Source organism: Sceloporus occidentalis, unplaced genomic scaffold, assembly GCF_023333645.1.
Source record: "Sceloporus occidentalis isolate IW3139 unplaced genomic scaffold, rSceOcc1.0.p SCAF_10, whole genome shotgun sequence".
Taxonomy (NCBI): Eukaryota; Metazoa; Chordata; class Lepidosauria; order Squamata; family Phrynosomatidae; genus Sceloporus; species Sceloporus occidentalis.
In genome coordinates, this window is record NW_028316990.1 from 11,798,986 (window position 1) to 11,823,389 (window position 24,404).

Genomic DNA, 24,404 nt, shown 5'->3' on the forward strand with positions numbered 1-24,404 from the left:
TTTGGGCCCACCCAAAACACTCCTTAAACTCTGCAGGAAAAGGGTTCACAGTTTTCATCAGAGTACCCACTAAATGCTCATTATTAGACATGTGGCTGCCTGTTTCGTATGCATTCGAAGGGCTGTGCATTTTCAGCAGAGGAAGGGTGAGTATTCTGCAGTGTGGATGGAAGTGATGATAAGTGAGACCTCAGTGTTGTTTTGGAGCAGCAGCAGCAACTGGAAAAGAGGGAGATGAAAGCTGCTATCAACTTCTCTCTTGCACTTAGTCTCAAAGATACTACAGATCCCTTTGCACACAGCTTTCCAGACCAACTTAGTCCCAAAGATACTACAGATTCCTTTGCACACAACTGTCCAGACCAACTTAGTCCCAGATACTACAAATCCCTTTGCACAGCTTTCCAGACCAACTTAGTGCCAAAGATACTACAGATCCCTTTGCACACAGCTTTCCAGTCCAACTTAGTCCCAAAGATACTACAGAATCCCTTTGCACACAGCTTTCCAGACCAACATGGCTATACTACAGATCAGCTGGCCTCTGCACTGCAAAAATAATCCGGGTTGACACCACTTTTCCTGCCCTGGCTGAATGCTATGGAATTCTGGGGACTGTAGTCTCTGTGTTGTTGTTGTTGTTCTTTTTACCTCCCTGCCCCCAAAAAGCCCTGCCCAGCCCTGCCTTGGGATTGGCTGAATTTCAGGAGGGTGGGCGTGGCTCGGATAGAAAGCTGAGCCTGAGCGTTCCAAAACCGGACGGTCCTGCTTTCTGGGCGGCGCTCTGATTGGCTGCTCCGGCGCCAGAACCCAAGGAATGGAATGTTGGGCGCCTGAACGTTCTAAAGGCACTGGGACCCCCCACGTCGAGCGAAGAGGCGAAGAAGAGAAGAGGGACCCAGCTGCTTTGGCTGAAAGGATGTCAGCGAAGAAGGGCCACTAGGCGAGCCTCAGCCTTCCTGCAGCCGGAGTCCCGGAGCGCCCTTTGGACTCTCTTGGAGGCACTGGCTCGGTGGATTTGGGCTGTTGTCCTACTCTGCAAGAAAGGTGGGTCCCTTTGGGACTTAAGTCAATGGCTGGTGGGTTTGGGGTGTTGCTGTACTTTGCAAGAAAGGTGGGACCCTTTTGGAGTTAGTGGTTGGTGGATTTGGGGTGTTGTAGTTTGCAAGAATGGTTGGATCCTTTGGGACTTAAATGGAGTCAATGGTTGGTGGATTTTGGGTGTTGTTATACTTTGCAAGAAAGGTGGGTCACTGTAATGGTGCAGTTTCCCCCTAAACTGTGCTCTTTAAAGGCTTTAGGACTTCAGCTCCCAGAATCCCAGACTATTGGCCAACATGGCTGAGGTTTCTGGGAGATGAAGTTCAATATCTCTTAAAGGGCACAGTTTGGGGACCACTGCACTAGGGGGTGGATTTGGGGTGTTGTCCTATTTTGCAAGAAAGGTGGGACCCCTTGGGACTTAAGTGGAGCCAGTGGCTGGTGGATTTGGGGTGTTGTTTTACTTTGCAAGAATGGTGGGATCCTTTGGGACTTGGCTGGAGTCATTGGTGTTTTTGGGGTGTTGTTTTACTTTGCAGTAAAGGTGGGACCCTTCTGGATTTGAGTTACTAGGTTGGTGGATTTGGGGTGTTGCTGCACTTTGCAAGAATGGTGGGATTCTTGTGGACTAAAGTCGGGTCATTGGGTTGGTGGGGTTTGGGTGTTGTCCTACTTTGCAAGAAAGGTGGTATCCTTTGGGACTTAAGTCAATGGTGGATGGATTTGGGGTGTTGTCATACCTTGCAAGAAAGGTGGGATCCTTTTGAAGCGATGGGAATTGGAAGGTTGGGGGGGGGGGGGATAAAAGAAAGCTCAGCTGACCCAGTTGGGAGAAGTCAGACTCAGGGAAGTCAGGACAAGGGCCCTTCCTGGGAGTTCTTGGCTAAGCCTGGATCTCTGCCTTTCAGGATCCCAGGGAAAGAGGTTGGAGGGCTGGGGGCAAAGTCCTTTTCTGGGGCTTGTATTGCACCAGCTGCCTTCCAGGCTGGCCCTATAGAAGCTCCACTGTGCTGTTTGACACCAACTTCCCTCCTCTTCGATACAGGCTCAAGTCTCGGAAAGCTCATGCTAACAACTTTTCTCTTTCACTTAGTCTCAAAGGCGCTGCTGCTGTCTGCATTCCAGTTGTTTCCAACTTAAGGCAACCCTAAGGTGAACCTATCATGGGGTTTTCTTGGCAGGCCTTGTTCAGAGAGGGTTGCCATTGCCATCCTCTGAGGCTAAGAGAGTGTGACTCGCCCAAGGTAACACAGGTCCAAAAACACATTGCAGAAATAATTCAGTTTCAGACCACTTTAACTGTCCTGGCTCAGTGCTAAGGAATCCTGAGAATTGTACTTTAATGTGGCACCAGAGCTCTCTGACAGAGAAGGCTAAATGTCCCCCCAAACTACAATTCCCAGGATTCCCTAGCACTGAGTCAGGCCAGTTAAAGCAGTCTCAAACTGGATTATTTCTGCAGTGTGTTTTAGGCCATAGAGGGTTTCATGGCAGAGCTGGGAATATCTTTGACTATTTTGATTGAAATCTAGCCAATGTTATGTCATTTCCAAAATTGTGTTTGCCTTATGGAGAGGGGAATGATATGGATGGAAGTGCAGAGCTTGGGAAAGGTGCTGTTTGGACCCCAACTCCCAGAACCCCACAACCAGCAGGGTCCCAAAAGTAACCTTTTCAAGCTGAGCAGTATGGTGCAGGATGTTTTCGTCCTTTTTGTGTGGATAGTCTGAATTTGTGACTTTTGAAAGGAAATGATGAGCAGAAATATGTTGCAATAAGTTTCCACAGCACACAGTTATAGCCATTTGATACCACTTTATCTGCCCTGGCTGCATCCCACAGAATCCTGGAGTTTGTAGTTTGGTGAGGTACTTAGAATTCCCTGGCACACTCCACTAAAGCTCTCTGATGCATTTCTAACTGCAGTATATTCACCAGACTACAAATCCCAGGATTCCACAGGGTACAGGGGTGGCAATTAAAGTGGTCTTAAAGCAGTATAACTGTATAGTGTGGATGCTTCTAAAATTATAGGGATTATTGTAGTTATAGCCCATCTTGCCTCCATGGAGGCCAAAGTGGCATACATAGTTTGCTCCATTTTGTACTCCCAGTAAACTTTTAAGTATAGATGAAAGATGGATGAATGTGGTAGAGTCTAAGAACTAGGAATGGGGAATTATGACCCCCTAGAATCATTCCTAGGGCCCAGATGTTGAACAAGCAGCATCCTATGTTATGCTTGGTTAGGGCTGATGGGAGTTAGAGTCCAGTCCTTAATTGGCACCAGCACTCATTTCATTTAGGTACCGAGTGAAAACTTGGCTGTTCATCAAGGCCTTTGGGCCTCATTAATTCATCTCAAATACTTGTGTACATAGCTTTAAAGGCTTCTTAACCTTTTAAATCTGCTTTAACTTATTATTATGCTTAATGCGTTTTTAGCTTAGTTAAATCATTTTATTGTTTTAAGCTCTTTAACCTGTTGTATTAATATTGTTTGTAAGCTGCCCTGACATCTTTTCAATATAGGGCAGGGTAATACCTTGAGAGCCAGTATGGCATAATGGTTTGAGAGTGGAACTAGGATTTGGGAGATCAAGGTTTGATTCCCCGCTTGGCCATGGAAACCCACTGAGTGACCTTGGGTGAATCACACCCTCTCAGCCCCAAAACACCCCATGATAGATCCACCTTAGGGTCACCATTAGTTGGAAACAACTTGATGGCACACAACAACACGAATACCCTAAAGCAGTGGTTCCCAAACTTTGCTCCCCCAGATGCTTTGGATTTAAGCTCTCAGAATTCCTGACTGGCCAAGCTCACTGGGGTTTGTGGGAGTTGAAGTCCAAAACACTTTGAGAACCAAAGCTTGGGAATCAGTGCCCTAAAGGTTGGACTAAATACCCTAAAGGCACCAAATCTCATCTGATCTTGCCAGCTAAGCAGGGTCATTCCTGGTTAGCACTTGGATGGGAGACCCCCAACAAATACCAGGTTGTTGTTAACTACCTTCAAGTTGACCTCAACTCATAGTGACCCCCTGAATGAGACATCTCCAAGACACCTTATCCTCAACTGCTCTGTTCAGGGTTGTGGCCTCTTTGATTGAGCCTATCCATCTACCATGTGTCCTCCTTCTCTTTCAACTGTCTTCTCCCTTTGCTAGCATTATTGTCTTTTCCTGTGAGTCATGTCTTCTCATTAAATGGCCAAAGTACAACAGCTTCAATTTAGTCATCTTGGCTTCCAGGGAGATTTGGGGCTTCATTTGTTCTAAGACCCATTTGTTTGACTTTTTGGCCATCCATGGTATCTTCAGGATTCTTCTCCATCACCACATCTCAAATGAGTTGATTCTCTTTCGGTTAGCTTTCCTCGCTTTCCCGCTCTTGCATGTGCCATGGTGATGCGAAATACAATGTTTTGGATGATCCTGCTTTTAGTATTCAGTTTTATATCTTTTCACTTTTCACTTAAGGATCTTGTCTAGCCATACATTCCATTAAATCAGTCATGAGTTAGATGCAGAAGTTCTAGAACCAGATTACTTCCATCAAAAGATACCTCAAGCAGAAGGGATTCCAAGAAGGGATTGTTCAAATCATCTTGAGTTCCAGCTCCCAGAAGTTCCCAGATAGCATAGCTAATGGGGCTTATAGTCCAAAAAACTAACTTTCCCAAGGTTTGCTCATGACTCACATTCAGTCCCACTTGGTTCCTCAATAAGCTTTTCCTGAAACCACAGACCTACCCAAATAAGGAGGGATTTCTTGTCTAGAGGTTGGCAGATGATGCTATTAGTCATCAGCCCAAGTGTCACACGGGAACATTTGAACCAGGACTCTATTCTTTGACTCATCAGATTTCTACATTAATTCTAAGCCATTCTTTATTTGGAAGTAGGTCAGAAAAAAATCTTTAGGGACAGCAAAAAGCCAACCAGTCTATGGAGACATAGACCCCATACAGACTGCCAAAATAAAGCTGCTTTGGGTCACTTTGGAGTTAGGCTGTTTAAAAGATGCATGCATCCTAACAGTCCGGAAGCTTTGCCAAAGCTGTGCTCCAGTCCTTAGGACTGGATCGTGGCTTTGGCACGGCTTCTGGAATCTTAGGACGCATGCAACATTTAAACAGCATACCTCCAAAGTGACCCAAAGCAGCTTTATTTTGGCCTGTCTGTATGGGGCCATCGTTTCTGTTTTTGGTTCTTACACAGTCCAGAGCCAAAGTTGGATTTCTTGGCTGTTCTGCAGCATCAGTGGGCAATTTGCATCCCTCCCAATGTTTCCTGGGTTGCAGCTCCCATCAGCCCTAGCTGTGGGAAGGATTTTGGGACCTGAAATCCAACATCATCTGGAGGGTCACAGATTGCCCATCCTTTATCTAGAGGAGGGTCATGGAGTTAAAAGTGCTGCTTCCCCTGTTGCCTGGGCTTTGTAAATGCATGAATGAAATTGAGAACTACGGTAGATTAAAAATAAGAAACTCAAGAGGATTTAGGGTTGGCTGTGAATGGTAAAGCATAGCAGTCCAGCACATCTGGAGGGCATCAGGCTGGAGATAGTGGACCCACTAAGTTAACTGAGTAGCAGGACAATGATTTTACTAGTTAGACAGGAGCATCCATCAATGTGGGAAGAAACACACAAATGTACGTGGGATGTTAAGGAGGCCTTTAGAGCCACACTGAGGTTATGAATGGGTGAATTTTGGAACACTGTTTGCTCCTGTGCAGCCAAAACCTATGCTAGTCTGTGCTTTGCAGCACTCAATAAGTTTCTTCTTCTGGTGTTGCCTGTTGTCTCCAATGTCTCTGTGCTGAGTTACTGTAGCACAAAGACCAGCTTTCACTTCTTTCCCTTGTGACATTAGAAAATAAATTATTCTGTGTGGCTGGGTAGTAGTTCATGATACAATGGCAAACTTGTTTGGCTGACTCCCTTTGAAATCCATCTGACTAAAGCTACAGTCACTTGCATGCTGAATAAGCATGCTGAATGCATTAGGGCTACTGCTAAGAAACAGTTATACTGTTTAAATGCTTAGTTTTTGTTATACAGTGTATTGTGTTCAGAGGTTTGAGATCTCAGAAACAGTTAAAAGCAAAGTATTATTTCTTTTTTTGCAAAATTCCTGGAACTATAAATCATGGCTGCAGTCTTTGGCATTTGAAAGGAAAGATAACTGCCTGCTTATAAGTTTTTTAAAAGTCAGCTTCTGCAAATGATTTCCAAAAGCTCAGTCAGGTCTGCTAGGAAACTGCTGACTCACACTATTTCTTGATTTTCTTCATTCTCATCTTGTTCTTTGTCTGTTTTTCCTGTTTTCTTTTCCGCCTCTGAATTTGCTGTTTTCTTTTCCGCCTCTGAATTTCAACCTTTTCCTTGTTGAAATATGTCCTGATCTTAGTGTGTCTCCAAAACCAGCGATCAATTGTTTTGCAGAACCCAGCCGTCTTTCCAGATTCTCGCTATCCTTTCAGGGTGGATCATCTTTCAGTTTTACCCTTCGCCCAGTTATTTGCTGTAGCGGCATAAAATTGCACAATGGCTTTATAGGACAGTAGTGCATTCATTCAGTGGCTCCCAACCTGCCAATTTGGGATTACTTCTAACAACTAGGATTGTCATCACAGATTCTGCAACTCATCATGTGTCACTAAGAGCTTATAGTCATGTAACTTCTGAAGAATACTAGAATTGTTTACATGGGTCTTTCTCTCTACCTTTCTCATTGACATCTTCTAGGATAGCACATTAAAACTATTTCCACTGCAGTGGAGTCTCTTAGAGAAATCTGGAAGTTATAAAGTTGTGATGATTCAGAAAATTTTAGGCTCCGCTCACATCTTTCCAACATTCCTGGTGTTCCTTTGGTAGGAATTATGACAATTAATTTAAATGACTTTAACAGTGCAGTGCTATAGAAATAAGCTGTAGTAATTTCCACATAAATGTAATAGAGTTGCAGTCTTAGTTTATTATGCTGATGTGTTCTGAGATACACTAGCTGAATTTACACATCACTTTAAAGCAACATTCTAGTTTCTTAAACCACAGTGTGTTCAAGATGCTTGGTACGTGTTCCATTTGTTCCTACTTTGTCCATCTTGCTCAAGTGAACAAATACATAAGATAAGCATGGCAGGTTAAATGGGATGCCTTCAGAATTGGCAGCATGCTTTAGTTTATTGAAACAAGCCTGTTTTAAGACAGGGTTTCTTGCTGTTTACAAGTTCTGGTTTGTTTGGGAGCCTTTAATAATAATCCTGGGTTTTGATATCACACAAAGCAATCCATGTCTGTCTGGTTTACCTGCTGGTATGAGAGGGAGGATCAAATGGATGTGGTTTGATAAGCCAAGATTCCTGATTTAAAGTGATGAGGAAATGTGACCATTCTCTGACTCTGTGTCTTTTTTTTAAATCTGAAAATCATACTATTGTCCTCTTTGCATCTGCAGATGTGTCATGGTCCAGTATTACTGCATTTTTGCCTGTGTGCTCACCTATGTGTTCAGATGAAAGTCTCCCATTTTCTAAATCCACCCCCAGAATCTTGTTTAATTACTGAAAAATGCAATTTTGTTTCTTTGGCAAATTTGACACTGGTGTTGGTGAAGACCCTGGAAAGGGAGGTCACAAAACCATCTTGAAGTTACATGTGGCCTACATTTTGCAGGTTACCCATCACAGTTTTTAAAAATAGAAAAAGGATTGTAGAATCTCCTCTTAGTGACATCTGAAACAGAGTTTTTTGATTGAAAGGGCAACATGAAGGCCCACCAAAGCCAGTTGAGCTATTGTAAGAGTTGGAGGACGGTGCCGTATTCTTTCTTGTTGTGATGGTGTTCCTTCAAGTCACTTCTGACGTATGGAGACCTTAAAATAAGTCTATCATGGGGTGTTCCTGATAAGATTTGTTCAGAGGGGGTTTGCCATTGCCATCCTTTGAGGCTGAGAGTATGTGATGTGCCCAATTCCACCCAGTGGATTTCCATGGGCAAGCAAAGATTTGAACCCTGCTCTCCAAAGTTGTAGTCCAGTGCTCAGACTACTACACCATATTGCCTCTTCTAGATGATATAATACAGTATTAATAGATAAGAATCACCTGCTGGCAAAAGAAATCTCTGAAGGATATGCTGCTACCTCAACTTAAAGCCATTGAGAGGCCTTGGCTGCACCCATATTCTTCTGGAGGGCACTTGTGGGACCAATGGAGGACAATTCTAGGATCTATGCTCCTGAAATGCTTCCACTTGTCTAAGTTATTGTCATCTTGCAGCACTTCCTCTCTGAGTAGCAGTTTTCTGAGCGTCAAGAAAAACCAGAGTGAATAGTGCCTTCTAAACACTTTGCTCTCTATCCGTAATCCAGGGCTTACTGTCCCTCTTGGACTTACTGGACTTTTGGCCCAGGTCCAGAAAGATTCCTCTTTGTCTTCTTTCCCAAGTATAGATCCAAGGATGGGAGAACAAGATGGCCCCAACCAGTGAGCTAGTTTCAAATGATTTTCAACAGGCATCTCATGCTAAAGTTTGGCCTACCATATCCCCCTACCTTTTCTTTCACCTTTGGTTGGCACCGACGGATGCAATTAATCCCATCACATGTAATGCTCAAAACATTTACCTTCTAAGGGGAGAAGTCCACAATAACTAAGCCCCATGGATTCTATGATAAAAGGTTACCACAAGCCCCCTGCTAAGAGCTCTCATAAAAACAACCTCTCTCTAATAACTATAAAAGGTTGGCTCAGCAGAAGCCCTTCTCTCTCTTCTCTCCCTTTCTCTCTAAATGTATAATTGGAGTCTGCCGTTTTGAGCTGTGTGTTCCTACTTCAAATGGGCACTGAGATCAGAGGTACTGTGGTTTTAGTTTCCTTGCAAATGGCTTTCACGCGACTGTCTCCCTTTGCTGTGGAGTGCACAGAGTCATTATGTTCATAAGAGCATGAGTGAAATGACTTCATGGTGGGGTTCTTTTTGTCTCCTAAACTATCAAATTATCAGAGCGACTGATGGTAGGGAAGTGAGTAAGTCACCGCTGCAAGCTAACCCTCAAAGCAGCCTAGCATTGGCACATTAAGCTGTGCACTTGCTGTTGTTTTTCAGAACGGGGCTAATGGAGATCCCATGACCCTTAATTTTTCTGGTGGTTCCACCTGCTTATAAAGTGCCCCTTTCTTACACAGCAGCACTGAGCAAAATATTGCTTCCAGGCATCAGGAAAAGAAGTCTTTTTAAAATGAAAGAGTGGTTCTTTTTCTCTTCCCTAAAGCCTGGTCTTTCCAGCATCTAACCCTCCAGATACAGGATGATCTCTGAATCAAACAGATACAGCAGCACACATAGGAGAAAAGATGGAATTAGAGCAGATAACTCAAGATAAAAGGGGATCTGCTCCACCTTGAGTTTATGCCTTGACGGTACAAAAACCCCAGGATTTGCTCATGTGTCCTGCAAAAAGTAAGCATGGGACTATACAGCTTTGATTGATTGATTGACTGATTGATTGAACTACTTATATGCTACTTCTACCCAAGGATCTACAATAAAACCAACTTGTCCAATTTAAATCACTAAACAATAAAACTGGGTTTTAAGAGGCTAAATAATTAATTAAACAAATTCTTCTCTGCTCCAAGGGTTCCTGGATAAAGCAGATAATCTAGGCCCATTTCAGTCTGGTTTCAGGCCAAGTCATGGGACAGCGACAGCTTTGGTTGCCTTGGTGGACAATCTGCACCAAAAGTAGATTGGAGAGTGTGTCCCTGTTGGTTCTGCTGGACCTCTCAGTGGCTTTTGATACCATTCACCATGGTATCCTTCTGGGTGGCCTCACTAGGGTGGAGTTTAGTGGTACTGTTCTATAATGGATCCATTATTTCCAGGAAGGGCACTCTCAGAGGATAGCATTGGAGGATCCTGTTTAACTTCTTGGTCATTGCCCTGTGGAGTCCCTCAGGGTTCTGTGTTGTCCCCTATGCTATTTAAAATCTAAGTGAAACTTCTGGGAGTAGTTGTCCAGAGTTTGGAGTCATATGTCACCAGAATGCTGCTGATACTCAGCTATGTTACTCCTTTCCATGTTCAATCCAATGAATTATGTATTATGGTATGTGTATATGAGGGGGGGTACTGAAAAGTTCTCAGCCCGACCAAGAAGCGAATGACCTAAAGTCATGAAACTTACATGCTATTCCACATATTCACCCCGAAGTTTGATGCACTTGCCACATCATTTCTCAATTTTTTTTAACTCTTCCAAAACAAAAATCTGACGTCTGGTCACTGAAATACTGCTCTGTTGCTGCTGCCACCTCTGAATCATTCAAACATTTCCTTCTTTCCAAACTCTTTTTAAGGTTTGGAAAGAGGAAATAGTCAGATGGAGCAAGATCTTGTGAAAAGGGGGGTGGATGGTCTGTGCACACAAACCCCAGATTTTTCAAAACATATATCATCTTGCCAGCCCTGTGAGCAGGAGCATTGGTCACAAGTATATACCTTAGGCTGTCTGGTCAGTTTGTACCAGTTTTGTGATGCTACTTAGTTTCAACTTGTGCCAAAATGTGGGTTACTTGAATGGTTATGAAACTTTCACCAAAGATAAGATGAATGGTTTGAGCTAATTCCCAGTTATGAGAGCCAGTGTAGTGGTTTGAGTGTTGGACTATGACTCTGGAGACCAAGGTTTGATTCCTCATTCTGTGATAAAACCCACTGGAGACCAAGGTTCGATTCCCCATTCTGCAATGAAACCCACTCTCAGCCACAGGGGCAAACCTCTTCTGAATAAGTACGTAGAGAGATCTTGTAGCAGCTTTGAGACTAACTGAAAGAAAGAAATGGGCAGCCTGAGCTTTCATAGACTTCAGTCTACTTTCTCGGGTGCATTCAGTCTTCTGAATAAGTATTGTCAAAAAAATCCCTTGATAGGATTGCCTTAGTGTTGCCATATGTTGGAAACAACTTGAAGGCGCACATCTCTTATGCACAATTTCCAGTTATGCCCAATATGGAACTTGAACATGAAACATATGTTCAGTCATAGGATCTTCCTTGAGATATGTAACAACTTCCTTCCACAATAGTGGCTGGTAGACTCCTGAGCCAGACCTTGCTAGCATCTTTTCATCATTATCATCTTCATGATTAACTTTCTCTGCTTCCATCTTCCTCTCCCTCTGACACTTGTCTTGGGTACTTTTTCTAGATGTTGCCCATTTGTATCTTGAGTTTTCAAGGAAGGATTTCTTAGGCATATGAAAATTGCAGCGACGTCTGTTTTGTTTCGTTTTATGTTTATTTACTGTAGAAAAGGAACTTGGCCTGACTCTGACCTTTAGTTTTCAGGCTCTGTATTTCCTGGTGAATGATGTTCAGCATTGTGTGTACATGCAGAGAAGGATCAGCACATGTGTAGTCTCTGTCAACTTCAAATTACCTTTGTGAATGAGGAAATGATTCAGTTTCTCCGTATTTGTACATGCTGTGCCTGTGATGAGAATTGTGAAGCAGTGTTTTGTTAAGCCCAGGATAGTGTGACGATACCAACCAGTGCATTCTTTATTGGTTCAGTTACAGCATCTGTTTTATTTTACCTTTTTTTTAGGTGACTGTCCAAGATGGTGGACCATCTAGCTAATACTGAGATTAACAGCCAGCGCATTGCTGCCGTGGAAAACTGCTTTGGCACATCTGGGCAGCCATTGGCCGTGCCAGGAAGAGTCCTCTTGGGTGAAGGGATCTTGACGAAGGAATGCCGCAAAAAAGCCAAGCCGCGGATTTTCTTCCTTTTCAACGATATCCTTGTCTATGGGAGCATTGTGATCAACAAAAGGAAGTACAGCTCCCAGCACATCATACCCCTTGATGAAGTCACCTTGGAAACTTTGCCAGATACCTTGCAAATGAAGAATCGGTGGATGATCAAAACGGCCAAGAAATCTTTTGTGGTTTCTGCAGCTTCTCTGACGGAGAGGAAAGAATGGATCAGCCACTTAGAAGAATGCATTCGCCTTTTGTTGTCCAAGACAGGTCGGCCGCCCCCCACTGAACACGCAGCCCCTTGGATCCCTGATAAGGCAACTGATATCTGCATGAGATGCACCCATACCAAGTTCTCTACTCTCACACGAAGGCACCACTGTCGGAAATGTGGCTTTGTTGTGTGTGGAGACTGCTCTAGGCAGAGGTTTCTCATGCCCCGACTGTCTCCAAAGCCTTTGAGGGTTTGCAATCTTTGCTATAAACAGCTAATGGCAGAAAAAAAGGAAGCGGATGGCCAATCCAAGCTAGTTCACTCTACTCTGTCTGGCTATGAACCTTCCAGCGGGGATGATAGTGACCGATCCGATGAGGATAAACTAGAACAGTGGCCAGCAGAGGCCGAATTTTATACATCAGACGTGGCTTGGTCATCTTTCCATAGTTGACCTGCACATGGTCTAGCTGATTTTCAGGGCCTATTTCTTACTTCCAAGGAATAGAAAGAACACACATTTGCCTTACTGCACAAGAGGAATAGTTTTAATTATATGGTTTAGTTTCATGCATGAATAAATATTCTTTGAATCAGAGGGGACTGGTGTCCCAGACAACATGACCAATGGTTGGGGATTATGGAAGCTGAAGGCCAAAACATCTAGAGGGCACCTGGCTTCATGTTCCTAAGGGCCTCCTTGTCTCCTCTTTTAAGTCAGTCATTTTAATGGAAGTCTAAGGCAAAGCTAAATTTGGTCCAGAACATGTCAGATATTGAGCATTAAACTCTCTTAACATCAAGTGTGGCCATAGCATTATGGTTCTGGATCACATTCTGGGTCCAGAAATCAAAGCTGTGGAATTCAAAGCGAGGTCCATTTTGTGGTTGTAAACTAAGGGCCTTTGATGAAGTGTTTATGTGTGAAATAAATCAAAGGTTTTAATATTATTCTGTTCCAAGAATCAAAACCATTCTATTAGTCTTTTAACAGAAGAATGGGCTTTTAAAGGCCATCTTGATACAGAGTAGAGGCATTAGGAGGAGAGTTCTAGTAATGGATCCTTTCACAGCAATTTATAAAATAAACTCCTGGTACCATATTATGAACCTGAATATCTAATTTCCAATATTCTTTAGCTTACATATTTTTATTTTATTTTTGGTTTTATTTTAATTTCACTGTTCAGAACAATAAAACAACACAGGCACTGATTTCTCAGTATTTTGTTTGTGAAGATTTTAGCTCACAAATGCCATGTTCACCACATGCAGTGAAATTATAAACAGGCATTTTGAAACACTAATTTCAAAACCTAATTTGTAGGTGATACTCGCTTTTCTTGTATAGCTTAGCAGGCCCAATATTTTAATTTGCTTTCTTAATTTACAGTTACGTTCTAAACATTTGCCACTTCTCTACAGATAACAGTACTTTAAAGTGGAACAGAAAGGTTTTTTTAAAAGCACATTTGCTAGTCTACACATCACAGACATGAAGTTTACTGTTAACAAGGTAACATTTTTAACAAAGCAACTTTTAGTGGCTTGGATTTCAAGCCCATCATCTGCAACCATAAGGAGCAGCAATGCACCTTTTTTATTTTTAAAGCAAGAATTCAAACAGGAGGTTGCAAACTATGGTTCACGCACAGGCTCCCCAGCCCTCTCTCTATATAAAACTTGGATTGGAATATCAGCATAGGCTGGAAATCAGTTTAAATGCATCTAGAATTGTGATCGAATCCCTTGATTTCACCAAACAGCAAAACTCATCTGTTGAGAGACAGATAAATAGATAGATAGATAGATAGATAGATAGATAGATAGATAGATAGATATCTCAAAAGTGTATTTTAACTTATTATTTGTGACCCCTTAGACAGTTGCAACTTTGTTGCCGCAACTTATTTTACACTAGAATTTGAATTATACCAGTTTTGGCATTACCTTGTTTTGGATGGTCTTATTTGTTATATGTCTTGGACATTCTCTTGTTTCTGTTTTAGAGCAAAAATGTTGCTTGGTTTTTTTTTAAAGTTGCAGTTCTCTAATGTGTTGGCTTTTGTTTTGTTTTTTCATTTACCAGTGTGTTTACACAATAATTGTTGACCAATGAAAGCGTTGTTTTACTCAATTAGCTGGTTCTTTTCCCCTCTTTTTAGACTGATGGATAAATTGCTGATCAAATATCGCCCTGACTCAATGCAATATACATCTTAAAGACTGACAATTCAAAGCTGGTACACCCTGGTGGGAAATAACACAAAACAATGCAGTTCATTGCTTTGTATGCGACTGATGAGACATGGTTTTATTTATTCAGAGCTCAGATCCAGTTACACAGTGATGTCATGGCAAATTTAAAAATATTAGCACTCATCATGACAATATTTTTAGCCACGCTTTCTGATAACTGTGGTAGTCCATATTAAAACAGATCAAAAGTTGTCATATTCCCAGGAGCAGATTTTTTGCAAAGTTAATGGACTTTAATTGCTCATTCGAGCCCACATCACCGCAAAATATTTAGCATTGCAATAGTAATAGCTCACAATAATATGCTGTTGCATTGAACATCCTTCTTACCCACCTGCATTGTGAATTGCAGGTAAACTGAGAGCAAACAGAGATGCTTAAGTGGGGTAGTAGATGGTGTTTTCATCCCTACTAATCAAAATATCCAAATGTTTTGATCCTGTGGGCCCTGATTCCACTGTGACATTGATCCTGCATGTGAGAATTGGTTCTCAGTAATAACAAGACAAGAGTAAATCATGGTTAAAGTAAAGTAACCCTTAAAATATCGAGATGAGAGGTCTTAATTATCCATTGTAAAGCAAATCTCTTTGCTACCTGCCTCAAATCCATTGTCGGAGAAAGGTGGGCTATAAATCCATGAAATAAATAAAGTGAATCACCACTGTCAGCAGTCCAGATATATTTCCTTAAAACTGATACAGTGCCAGTGTGGTGTAGTGCTTTGAGTGATGGATTAGGACTCTGGGAGACCAGGGTTCAAATTCTCACTTAGCCATGGAAACCCAGTGGGTGACTTAGGGCAAGTTCCACTCTCTCAACTTCACTGGAAGGCAGTAGCAAACCTCAGAGTAAATCCGGTCAGGAAAAACCGAATCTAGCATGATGTGATGGTTTGAGTGTCTTTGAATCCCCGCTCAGCCATTAAAACCAACTAGGGCATGCTATCCTCCTAAAAAGAAGGCAATGACAAATCTCTGAATAAATCTTGCCAAGAAAACCCTAAAGTAAGGTTGCCTTATGTCGGAGTTGACGCGAAGGCACAGAACAAGCAACTGAAATATCTCACAAGATAGTGTGTCTGGGTAACTCCTGTGAGGATTGCAGCAAAGCTCAGAGGGGACACAGCAGGGAGGAGGGAGCTGGGGACATATTTGTTCCCAAAATAAATAATGCTTTGCCTCTAGAGGCCATTATCTTCACCACATCTGCCTGTGCAGCACACTCATACAAGCTGTGCAACTGGTACAAATGTAGTCCTATGGGTTAGTGCTCTGTGTGTGTTATTTGCCTGTAAGTCATTTCTGACTTATGGTGACCCTACGGCAAACCTATCACAGGGTTTTCTTGGCAAGTTGCTTCAGAGGGAGGTTGCCATTGCCATCTGAGGCGGAGAGAGTGTGACTTGCCCAAAGTCACCCAATGAGTTTTCATGGCCAAGCAGGGATTCAAACCCTGCTCTCCAGAGTCTATCACAGTATGCACAATACTAAGCAATACATGGAAAAATAATGATAGCACTTCAAAACCCTATTCAGCCATTTTACAGCATGTTGAGTAAACAAAAAGAGAGGGAACATTCTAGTTTTGTTGTTAACTGCCTGCAAGTCAACCTCGACTCATGGAGACCCTGTAAATGAGACATCTCCAAGACCCCTTGTCCTCCATTGCTCTGCTCATGCCCTCCCTGATCACGTCTGGCATGTGGTCTTTCTCTCTTTCTCCTGCCTTCCATCTTTCCTATCATCGTTGTCTTTTCCAATGATCCATGCCTTCTCATGATGTGGCCAAGTATGATAGGGTCAATTTAGGCATCCTGGCTTCCAGGGAATGTTTAGGCTTGATCTGTTCAAGGACCTATTTGTTTGTCTTCTTGGCCATCCACAGAATCATTAGCACTCTTCTATAGCACCACATCTCAAATAAGCTGATTTTCCTTCTATGAGCATTCTTTACTGTCCATTTCTCATGTCCGTACATAGTGTTGGAGAATACAGTGGCTTGAAGCATTCTCATCTTTGTGTTCAAAATTATATCTTTACACTTTAGGATCTTGTCCAGTTCTTTCATAGCTGCCTTTCCCAATCCTAGTCTTCTAATGTCTTGACTGTAGTCCCCATTCTGTTCTAGGTTTACCTGCTCCATAATTTTGGTCACCCTACTATGCGTGAGGGGCAATACTCTGAGGAAGAGAACCTCTGCAGTCTGTGGAGACTCTCCCTACAAGTTGCAGCCCTGAGGATCCAGCTCACACACAGAGCCTCCATTAATACAAAAGGCTTTTCTTTCCAGATCTTCCACACATAGAAGGTGAAGGACCTGAGGACAAAAGAGCAGAAGAGCTAGTGTGACTCCCTTCCTCACATGTCTATTTAACAAATGAACGGGGTTCATATGGGAAACCCATCTGGTCATGTTTATGACTTTAAAAACAATATTCCAGAATAAGTCATCAGCCATATGATTTTCATTTAACCGCCCTTGCACCTCCTGTGTGAGGGGGAATGAGATTGCTGGCCAGTAGGCTAACCTTTCCAAGTTGCAAAAGTAAAGAACTGGAGAGCGAAGGTTAATGAAAAACAGCCCAGCCTGCCTTTTTCCACTGTCACGCTTTTTATTTTCCAGCTGACTACATTTTCCCAAGTTGTTTGCCAGTTTTAGCAGCTGTCTAGGGCAAGGGAAATGGTATTCCCCACCTCTACCACCCATTTGGACAAATGATACAGAATTCGCCAACAAAGGCCTTGACCAAAACAGATGCTTCTGGTTTTAAAGAGCAGTAAAAAAATAATAATACTTATTTGTCTTCTTTCCCTCCTTCAGTAGCTTCAAAATGAATAGCAAAACCAATGTTGTTTATGATGAATTGATTCCATAGTGTTACAAGAACACTTAATTTAAATCTTAACTAGAGATGGAGAGAACTAGAAGACCAAATCTAACCACAAGGGGCTTCCAGTTGGCCCCCAACCTGCCTGATCTCAAGAATGGTGCTTATTTTGTTTATATCCTGTCTTTCTCGAGACTTAAGGCAGTTCAGGTTACAAAATGGAAGATGAAAGAACAAACTATAATAAAACAATAACAACATAGAATATTTAGAGCCAGCATGGGATTGTGGTTTGAGTGCTGGACTACGACTCTGGAGACCATGGCTCAGCCATGAAAACCACTGGGTGACTTTGGGCATGTCACATGCTCTCAGCCTCAGGGAAAGGCAACAGCAAACCTCTTCTGAACAAATCTTGCCAACAAAATCCCACAATAGATTTGCCTTAGGGCTGCCACAAGTCTGGAAACTACTTGAAGGCACACAAAACACACAGAATATTAAACAACCATGTGAATCAAAAACAGTTTATAAAAAGCACATCAATTAAAAAGTTCAGCACATACTACTACTACTTAAAAAACAAAACCACTTCCTTCCACTAAGACTGCCCTCCTCCAGGAGCTCTTTCCCCAAATGTTCACCTTCACTTTGAAAAAAGTTTCCTCTTTGTGGAGATGCACACAACAGTATTCTGTCTCATGACAGTAAGAAATATATTTGCCTCCACTTTCCATTGTTCACAACAATGTGTGCCAGGGCACCGGAATCCCTTTATTGCCCACGTGTTTCTCTTTATATCTCTATAGGTAGAGAAAACTAGAAACTCCATTAAGAAAAATAATTCAGCACTTAACATTCAGGACACCCCTGCACTGTGCATACACACCTGCACACAATGCAACAGAATGACTGTTGCTCTTTTTCTCACCCTTTGCCACTCTTCCTGAGGGCCCCCTCATTACAAAATGTGTGGCCATAACCTTGCTTGTGCAATGTAAAAAGAAAAGTGTTTTGGCAACTCATCTCCATGCATCTGGTGGCTGGCTAGGTACACCACCGGAAAGCAACAGAGGTGAGTAAAAGAGCAAGTAGCTGTTGTGGTTCATGTTTGCAAAGTCAGTTACGCTCAGAAGTTCTGCTAGTGCTGTAATATGTGAGACACTGCATTACTGGCTTTTCAGCCCTGGCTCAGTCAGAAATGTAGCTCTGCTAAGCGGAACATGATTAAATGTAATAAGATGCCCCTTAAAAACCACGCTCCAAAGTGTAGAGTTAGGAGACTTTCAGTAACGTATAGCATCGGTTCTCAAACTTTGGTCTCCCAGGTATCTTGAACTTCAGTTCCCAGAAGCCCCAGCTAGTTTGGCCAGCAGTCAGGGATTTTGGAAGCTGAGGTCCAAAACATCTGGAAGACAGGAGTTTGGGAACTACTGATGTACAGAATACTACGCAGCAATGGTGGGAAGCATGGTTTCCAGATGTCGCTGGACTATTTATTTATTTATTTATTTATTTATTTATTTATTTATTTTAGGTATTAATATCCCGCCCTTCAGCCCTAATGGCTCTCAGGGTGGCTTACAATATTATTTTTAATCAGACAGTTCCCTGCCCTCAGGCTTACAATCTAAAAGACACGAAACAAAAGGAGAAGGGAATGGTGGAGGGAAAGGGGATGAGGTCCAGTGGTTCTTCTCTCCCTCTGAGGCCTGGACCAAGTAGATGGATTGGAGGGAGGGCTCTTCCTTCTTCCAGGCTAGTCCTGATGGACTACAACTGCCATCGTTCCTGGCCATGCTGACCAACTCTCGAACTAGAGTCCAGTTACACTGGGGGAACATTTCATTTCAAGAATAACCACAAATGGGGAAAAATGTTCCTTTAGCCAGGTGTAAACAGTGTGGTGCAATGGTCTGAGCATTGGACTATTACTCTGGAAACAGGGTTCAGATCCTGGCTCAGCCATGTAAAATCACTGGATGACCTTGGACAAGTCATACTCTTTCAGATTCAGAAAATGGCAATGGCAAACCCCCTTTGAAGAAACTTGCTAGGAAAATCCCATGATACGTTCGCCTTAGGATCACTGTAAGTTGGAAATGACTTGAAGGCACATAGCAACAATAACAACAAATGAATAGCATATTTTATTAAGGATATTTTTGCAGCTATTTTGAGTGGAGTTTCCCAAGTGTTGTGGCATTCCCTTACTGGATCTGAGTCTTCTTCTTGTTTGAAAAAAAGTAACAGAAAATTATGAAGAACATAACTCATTGTGCATTATGCGGAGAGTGAGACATTTAAAATGTTCACATCTAGAGCTCTTATATATGTTGTGTTCACATTCCCTTGGTAACATTGCCTGCTCTTTTTCTCTTGATGCCTAAACTGTGGCCCCATACAGACAGGCCAAAATAAAGCTGCTTCGAATCACTTTGGAGGTAAGCTGTTTAAATGATGCATGTGTCCTAAGAGTCCGGAAGCTGCATCAAAGCCACACTCCAGTCACATAGCTTTGGTGAAGCTCCTGGCCTCTTAGGACGCATGCATCATTTAAACAGCATACCTCCAAAGTGACCCAAAGCAGCTTTATTTTGGCCTGTCTGTATGGGCTCTGTATTTCCAAATGCTCAACTGATGTTTTAGGTTGTTGCAATGCTAGACTTTTGAGGACTGAAGGAAAATTTCATTTTGGAAGACATTCTTATTGGGGAGGAGAGTAAATGCCTTCATTTTGCCCCTGCCCCGTAGCTACACCTTGGAGAAGAGGGTGATGGAAAGGGCACAGCTGAAAAATGCTACTTTTCAGGCTTTCTACTCTGACAGCGTGGGAGGGACTCCAATCCAAACCAATGTGCTTTTAGATGGTTGAACGATAAAACTCAACACCTCAGCCTAGTCCAAAGTCAACAGAGACACTACCATATAGAGAACAAAAGCAACCTCTGTTAAGTGGGAGTCCTGGAAAAGAAACAGAAGTAGTTGCCTCCCACTAGAAATTACCCAAGAAATTTTGGAAAGTGGCCCCACGTGTGTTTGTATCATTATTTAACAAGAGAAGCACTTGAACCCCATGAATATTCTTGCCCAACATTCTTCCAGATGTGCATTCCCACTTGTCAACATTTCTGTATGCATTCATACTTTCTAACAAATGCACATGCTAGATGAGTTCACAGGTTCCTCCCTGTAGGCCCAGGCAAAAGCAAACTGCTGCGCCCTCTCCTAGCTTATCTGTTCCTCATTAATAACTTTTGCCCTCTTGACCACACGCTGATGCTGCTTGGCCAAATGTGTCCTGCTTTCCATCTGTGAAATGTTGGAGGGTATGTTATTGTGGGGATAAAATGAGGCAGAGGGAAATCCTTGTTTCAAGCTCCTGAGCAGATTCTGTATGTGTTTCTCATCACCTAAGCCATAGCTTTCAAAGGGAAACAGGAAATGTGGGTGATATATCACTATTCTGTCTCCCACTCCACCGTCAGGACAGAAGACAGAAAAACAAAATGGTTTCCAATTGGCAAGGAGGTCAGGCAAGGCTGCATTTTATCACTGTGTCTGTTTAACTTTTATGCTGAACATATCGTACATTAAGCAGGATTAGACTCAGAGGAAGGAGGCGTACAAATTGGAGGAAGGAAGGAACATCCTCTGCACCTGCGGATTGCAGTCATTTACTGTCCACCTGGCCCATTTTCAGCTTTCATTTCTGATTTTGATTCTTGGTTGACTTTTTTCCCCTCTCAGATGATATTCCCACTCTTATTATGGCTGATATATGTTTGAATCACAACTTTCAGAATCTGTGAGACATAATGCTAGCTGAGGGATTCCAGAAGTTGTAGTCCAAAAAAGTAATGGCTCTCTATCACTGTCTATATATGTTTTGTAACTTTAGGTATACAGCTGGTCCTCCATATGTATGCATTCTTTATCCATCAATTCAAACATTCACAGCTTGAAAATATTATATACGTGTGTTTGTGTGTGTGTTCTAAAATGCAAACTTTGATTTTTTTCCATTTTATATACTCCACTCCATTTTACCATGCCATTGTATTTAATGGGACTTGAGCATCCATGGATTTTGGTGTCCCCAGGAAATCCTGGAATCAAACCCCAGTGGATACCAAGGGCCTACTGCACTTAGTTACATAGCAGAAATGGCAAGGGACCCTCCTAGTGAATTGTGAAATGCAGGGCACTGGCAAGAGTATCCTGATTTACATCAGTCCCATTGTGCATTGGCTCCAATACTCATTGGTGACTTTGCTGGCTCCCCTACATAGTAATGTCATAGCAGCCCCTTGCTGAATTCAGACGTTGTGAAACTGCTTAGTTCCATGCACCATAGATGTACGTCCACTTACAAAGATGTAAGTCCCCAACTGAATTCCAGTTAATGTTTCCAAGCTTTGTGATAGACTGGCAGCGTGTGTAAAAGTAACCCTGCTATGCTTGTCCATCTGTGTTTTATCTCTTTCCTAAAGAGATTTGCACAGCTATCATGTTCTCTTCTTTTTCAACACTAGAAAGACAAAGGCAAGGTGAGGTAGTGGGACAACTAACAAACATCCAAATGATGGTTTTAAAGTACAGGCCACCAATTGCTTAGCAGCACTCCCATTAGTGTGCCTTTTTAGCTTTTCATCCAGGGTGAGTAAAACTGCAGCCCACAAAACTTTTGGCTTTCCTTGAGGCATCCAGACTCCCTAGAGTTCCCTCCTTCTTAGCCAAAAATCCTCCAAGAGTGGTAATTCACCCTTTAAATTGGTTGTTTTTTATTTTTGATGGATGAGTGGTTCTGGGGGATAGAAAATTGATCCCAGACCTGCTGCAGACCTTGGTTTACAGCTTGGTTAGGCTAGCAGATACTGCATTTCAAATAACCTGTGACTTCAGGAATTAAACTTAAAGGGTGGGAGGAATCTCCTCTGATTAATTTGGTCTGCAGCTTTCATCATTTTGGCTTCCTTTCTTGTAAACTAGGAAGCCCAAACGAATTTGGGGGGGGGGGGGGAGGATTTCTGTTGAAACCAGAAGCAACAACAACAAAAAGCGCTCACCATCTGCCTGCTAAAAGTTCAGCTTGACTCTGTCATACCCAGAGCACTCTCAGGTTAATAACCATAGCGGGAACAGATGGTTCCTTGGTACAAATATGTCCCCTTCTCCACACTCACTCTTCCTCAGCTGTTTGCAAAAACTGCTGGCACAGCATTTCTTAGTTTCCAGGACAACGCCTATGTGCTTGGCACTTGGCACTGCCATTGTGCAGCTGAGAAGAATTACGGGAGTCACCATCTTGGCCTCCAGGCAGAACACTGTGGTGGTGCCAGGGGGATCTTTCTTTCTTCCACAAGCAAACACACACCCCCACCACAAATCCCAATAAATAGTGCTGCCAGGATTGTGAGAAAGAGACAAAAATATTAAAATATGGATTATGTAGCCATTTAACTACTAGTCTGTGATGTACAAAAACAACTGAAAAGGTGGCACCCTGGGAAACAAATAGTTCTAACATCAGGTTGGAAAGAATACTTGTAACTGTCCATTCACAAGTTGGGAAAGCCTGATTTGTTTAAATATATCTACAGTATCTGGCCTTTTTCCTCCCATGAGGCCCAAGGTGAAAAGGGCTACTGGGAAGAATAATAGACCAGTGAGAATTTTGCACAGTTTTCTCCCCATGTTCAAATGTCCCAAAGTGTTGCAGAGTAGTTATTTCAGACAGAAAAAACATGCAGGCTGGCATCCTGTTCAGCATTTGCAAGACTGTAAGTCAGACTTGAGACCTTGCAGCCTTTGGGTTCACATTGATGCTCTTTACCAAATGAACATAAGCCCCCCCCCCCCCCCAAACCTACCTCAAGCTAAGTAGTTCCCCAGCTGATGGGTTTCCAGGACAGTGCAGATCCCAATGCTGGGTAATGATGGCTGCAATACTATCCCGCTCAGAATCTTATAGGACCTGTTACCTAATTTTATATATACCTACCTATGGAGCAGAGATGCTAAAATGATGTTTTATTGACTTGCAAACAGGAGTGCCCAATGCACATCAGGCATTTTGCTAGCTCTGGTACATAGTAGTATAAGAGCACCACTATACAGTATTGGATATGGACATGACACAACTGCACAATTCTAATTTTACTTACAAAGACTTAAGACACCAATCAGATTCTGATGAGAGCTTGGGAAAGTTATTTTTTTGGATTATATCTCCTCAAATCCCTTTCAGTCAGGCATGGCCAGATTGTCCATCAGCATGCTTTGGAAAGGAAGGGAAAACATATTTTCACTATTGTAAACAAGATAGTTAAAGCAGCTGAAGAGGTAGATGCTCCATGTTGTGCCAAACTGTTGTTGTTACAGCCTTTGACATTTTCAGACATACACAAAATCATACACAGGCTCCCCCCAGTGTCAGCTGGAAGAATGATGAAAGTACAAATACAAGAGGTTCCCTTTCTTTTTCTTTCAAATCTATTACATTTTGTATGTATTTGGAATTTTTGTCATCTGTTTTTTATATGATCCATTAACTTATTTAATACACTTTCTCCATTTACCAGTAGTGGCTGAACCTAACCAACAGGGCTGTACTTTTATTGGTGCAGTTTTTAATTAAATGCAATAGTGAGTTGATTGTCCTGTCTGGACATAGTAACTCATGCTCTGATAACCTCCCAGCTAGATTGCTGCAATGTATTGTATGTGGGGCTGCCCTTGAAGACAGTTCGGAAGTTTTAACTAGTGTAAAATATAGCAAGCAGAACTGTAAGTGGTATAGCCAGGCAGAACTGAATTTCAGAGTTTCTGAGGGGGCTGTTTATTAGCTTCAGAGCCCAGGGACTGAAACATTTTCAGGAGCACACCTCCCTATTTACTAGCTTGTCCATGTTTTCAGATCCTCAGAGGTGACTCTTCCCTAATTACCTTGAGTAGATTGTGTGTCAACAAAGGAAAGTGCCTTCTTGGTTGTGGTATTCTAGCTGGGGAATGGTGTTCCCATGGGTATGTTAGTGGCGCAAGCACTGCCACTATTCTGGCCCCAGATTAAAGTCTTTCTGTTTGCGCAGGCATTTTAATTGGCCCGTTTTATTGCATCTGCTGCTTTTCTGCACTTTTATGAGAATTTGGTTTTGGCAGAGCTTGGACTACAAGTTCTGGAACACCAGATCCAAGGTGGCTGCTGGGGGAAGGGGGGGCGGTGGCTGGGAATTGTAGTCCATGGCCTGAATTAAATTTGATAGACCTATTAGAATT

The 24,404-nt window shown here is 42.5% G+C and overlaps 1 protein-coding gene across 1 annotated transcript; it reads left to right on the forward strand.

Moving 5' to 3' along the window:
* Window positions 1-828: 828 nt before the first annotated feature.
* On the forward strand, window positions 829-13,997 carry LOC149305898 (pleckstrin homology domain-containing family F member 1-like). The gene is made up of 2 exons (XM_089540453.1): window positions 829-1,047; window positions 11,669-13,997. The coding sequence occupies exon 2, from the start codon at window positions 11,682-11,684 to the stop codon at window positions 12,489-12,491; it is 810 nt and encodes a 269-aa protein (XP_089396579.1). The 5' UTR covers window positions 829-1,047; window positions 11,669-11,681; the 3' UTR covers window positions 12,492-13,997.
* The last annotated feature ends 10,407 nt before the right edge of the window (window positions 13,998-24,404 follow it).

Excerpts from the sequence above, each read along its gene's own strand:
- LOC149305898 (XM_089540453.1), top strand. The coding sequence starts at position 11,682 with ATGGTGGACCATCTAGCTAATACTGAGATTAACAGCCAGCGCATTGCT.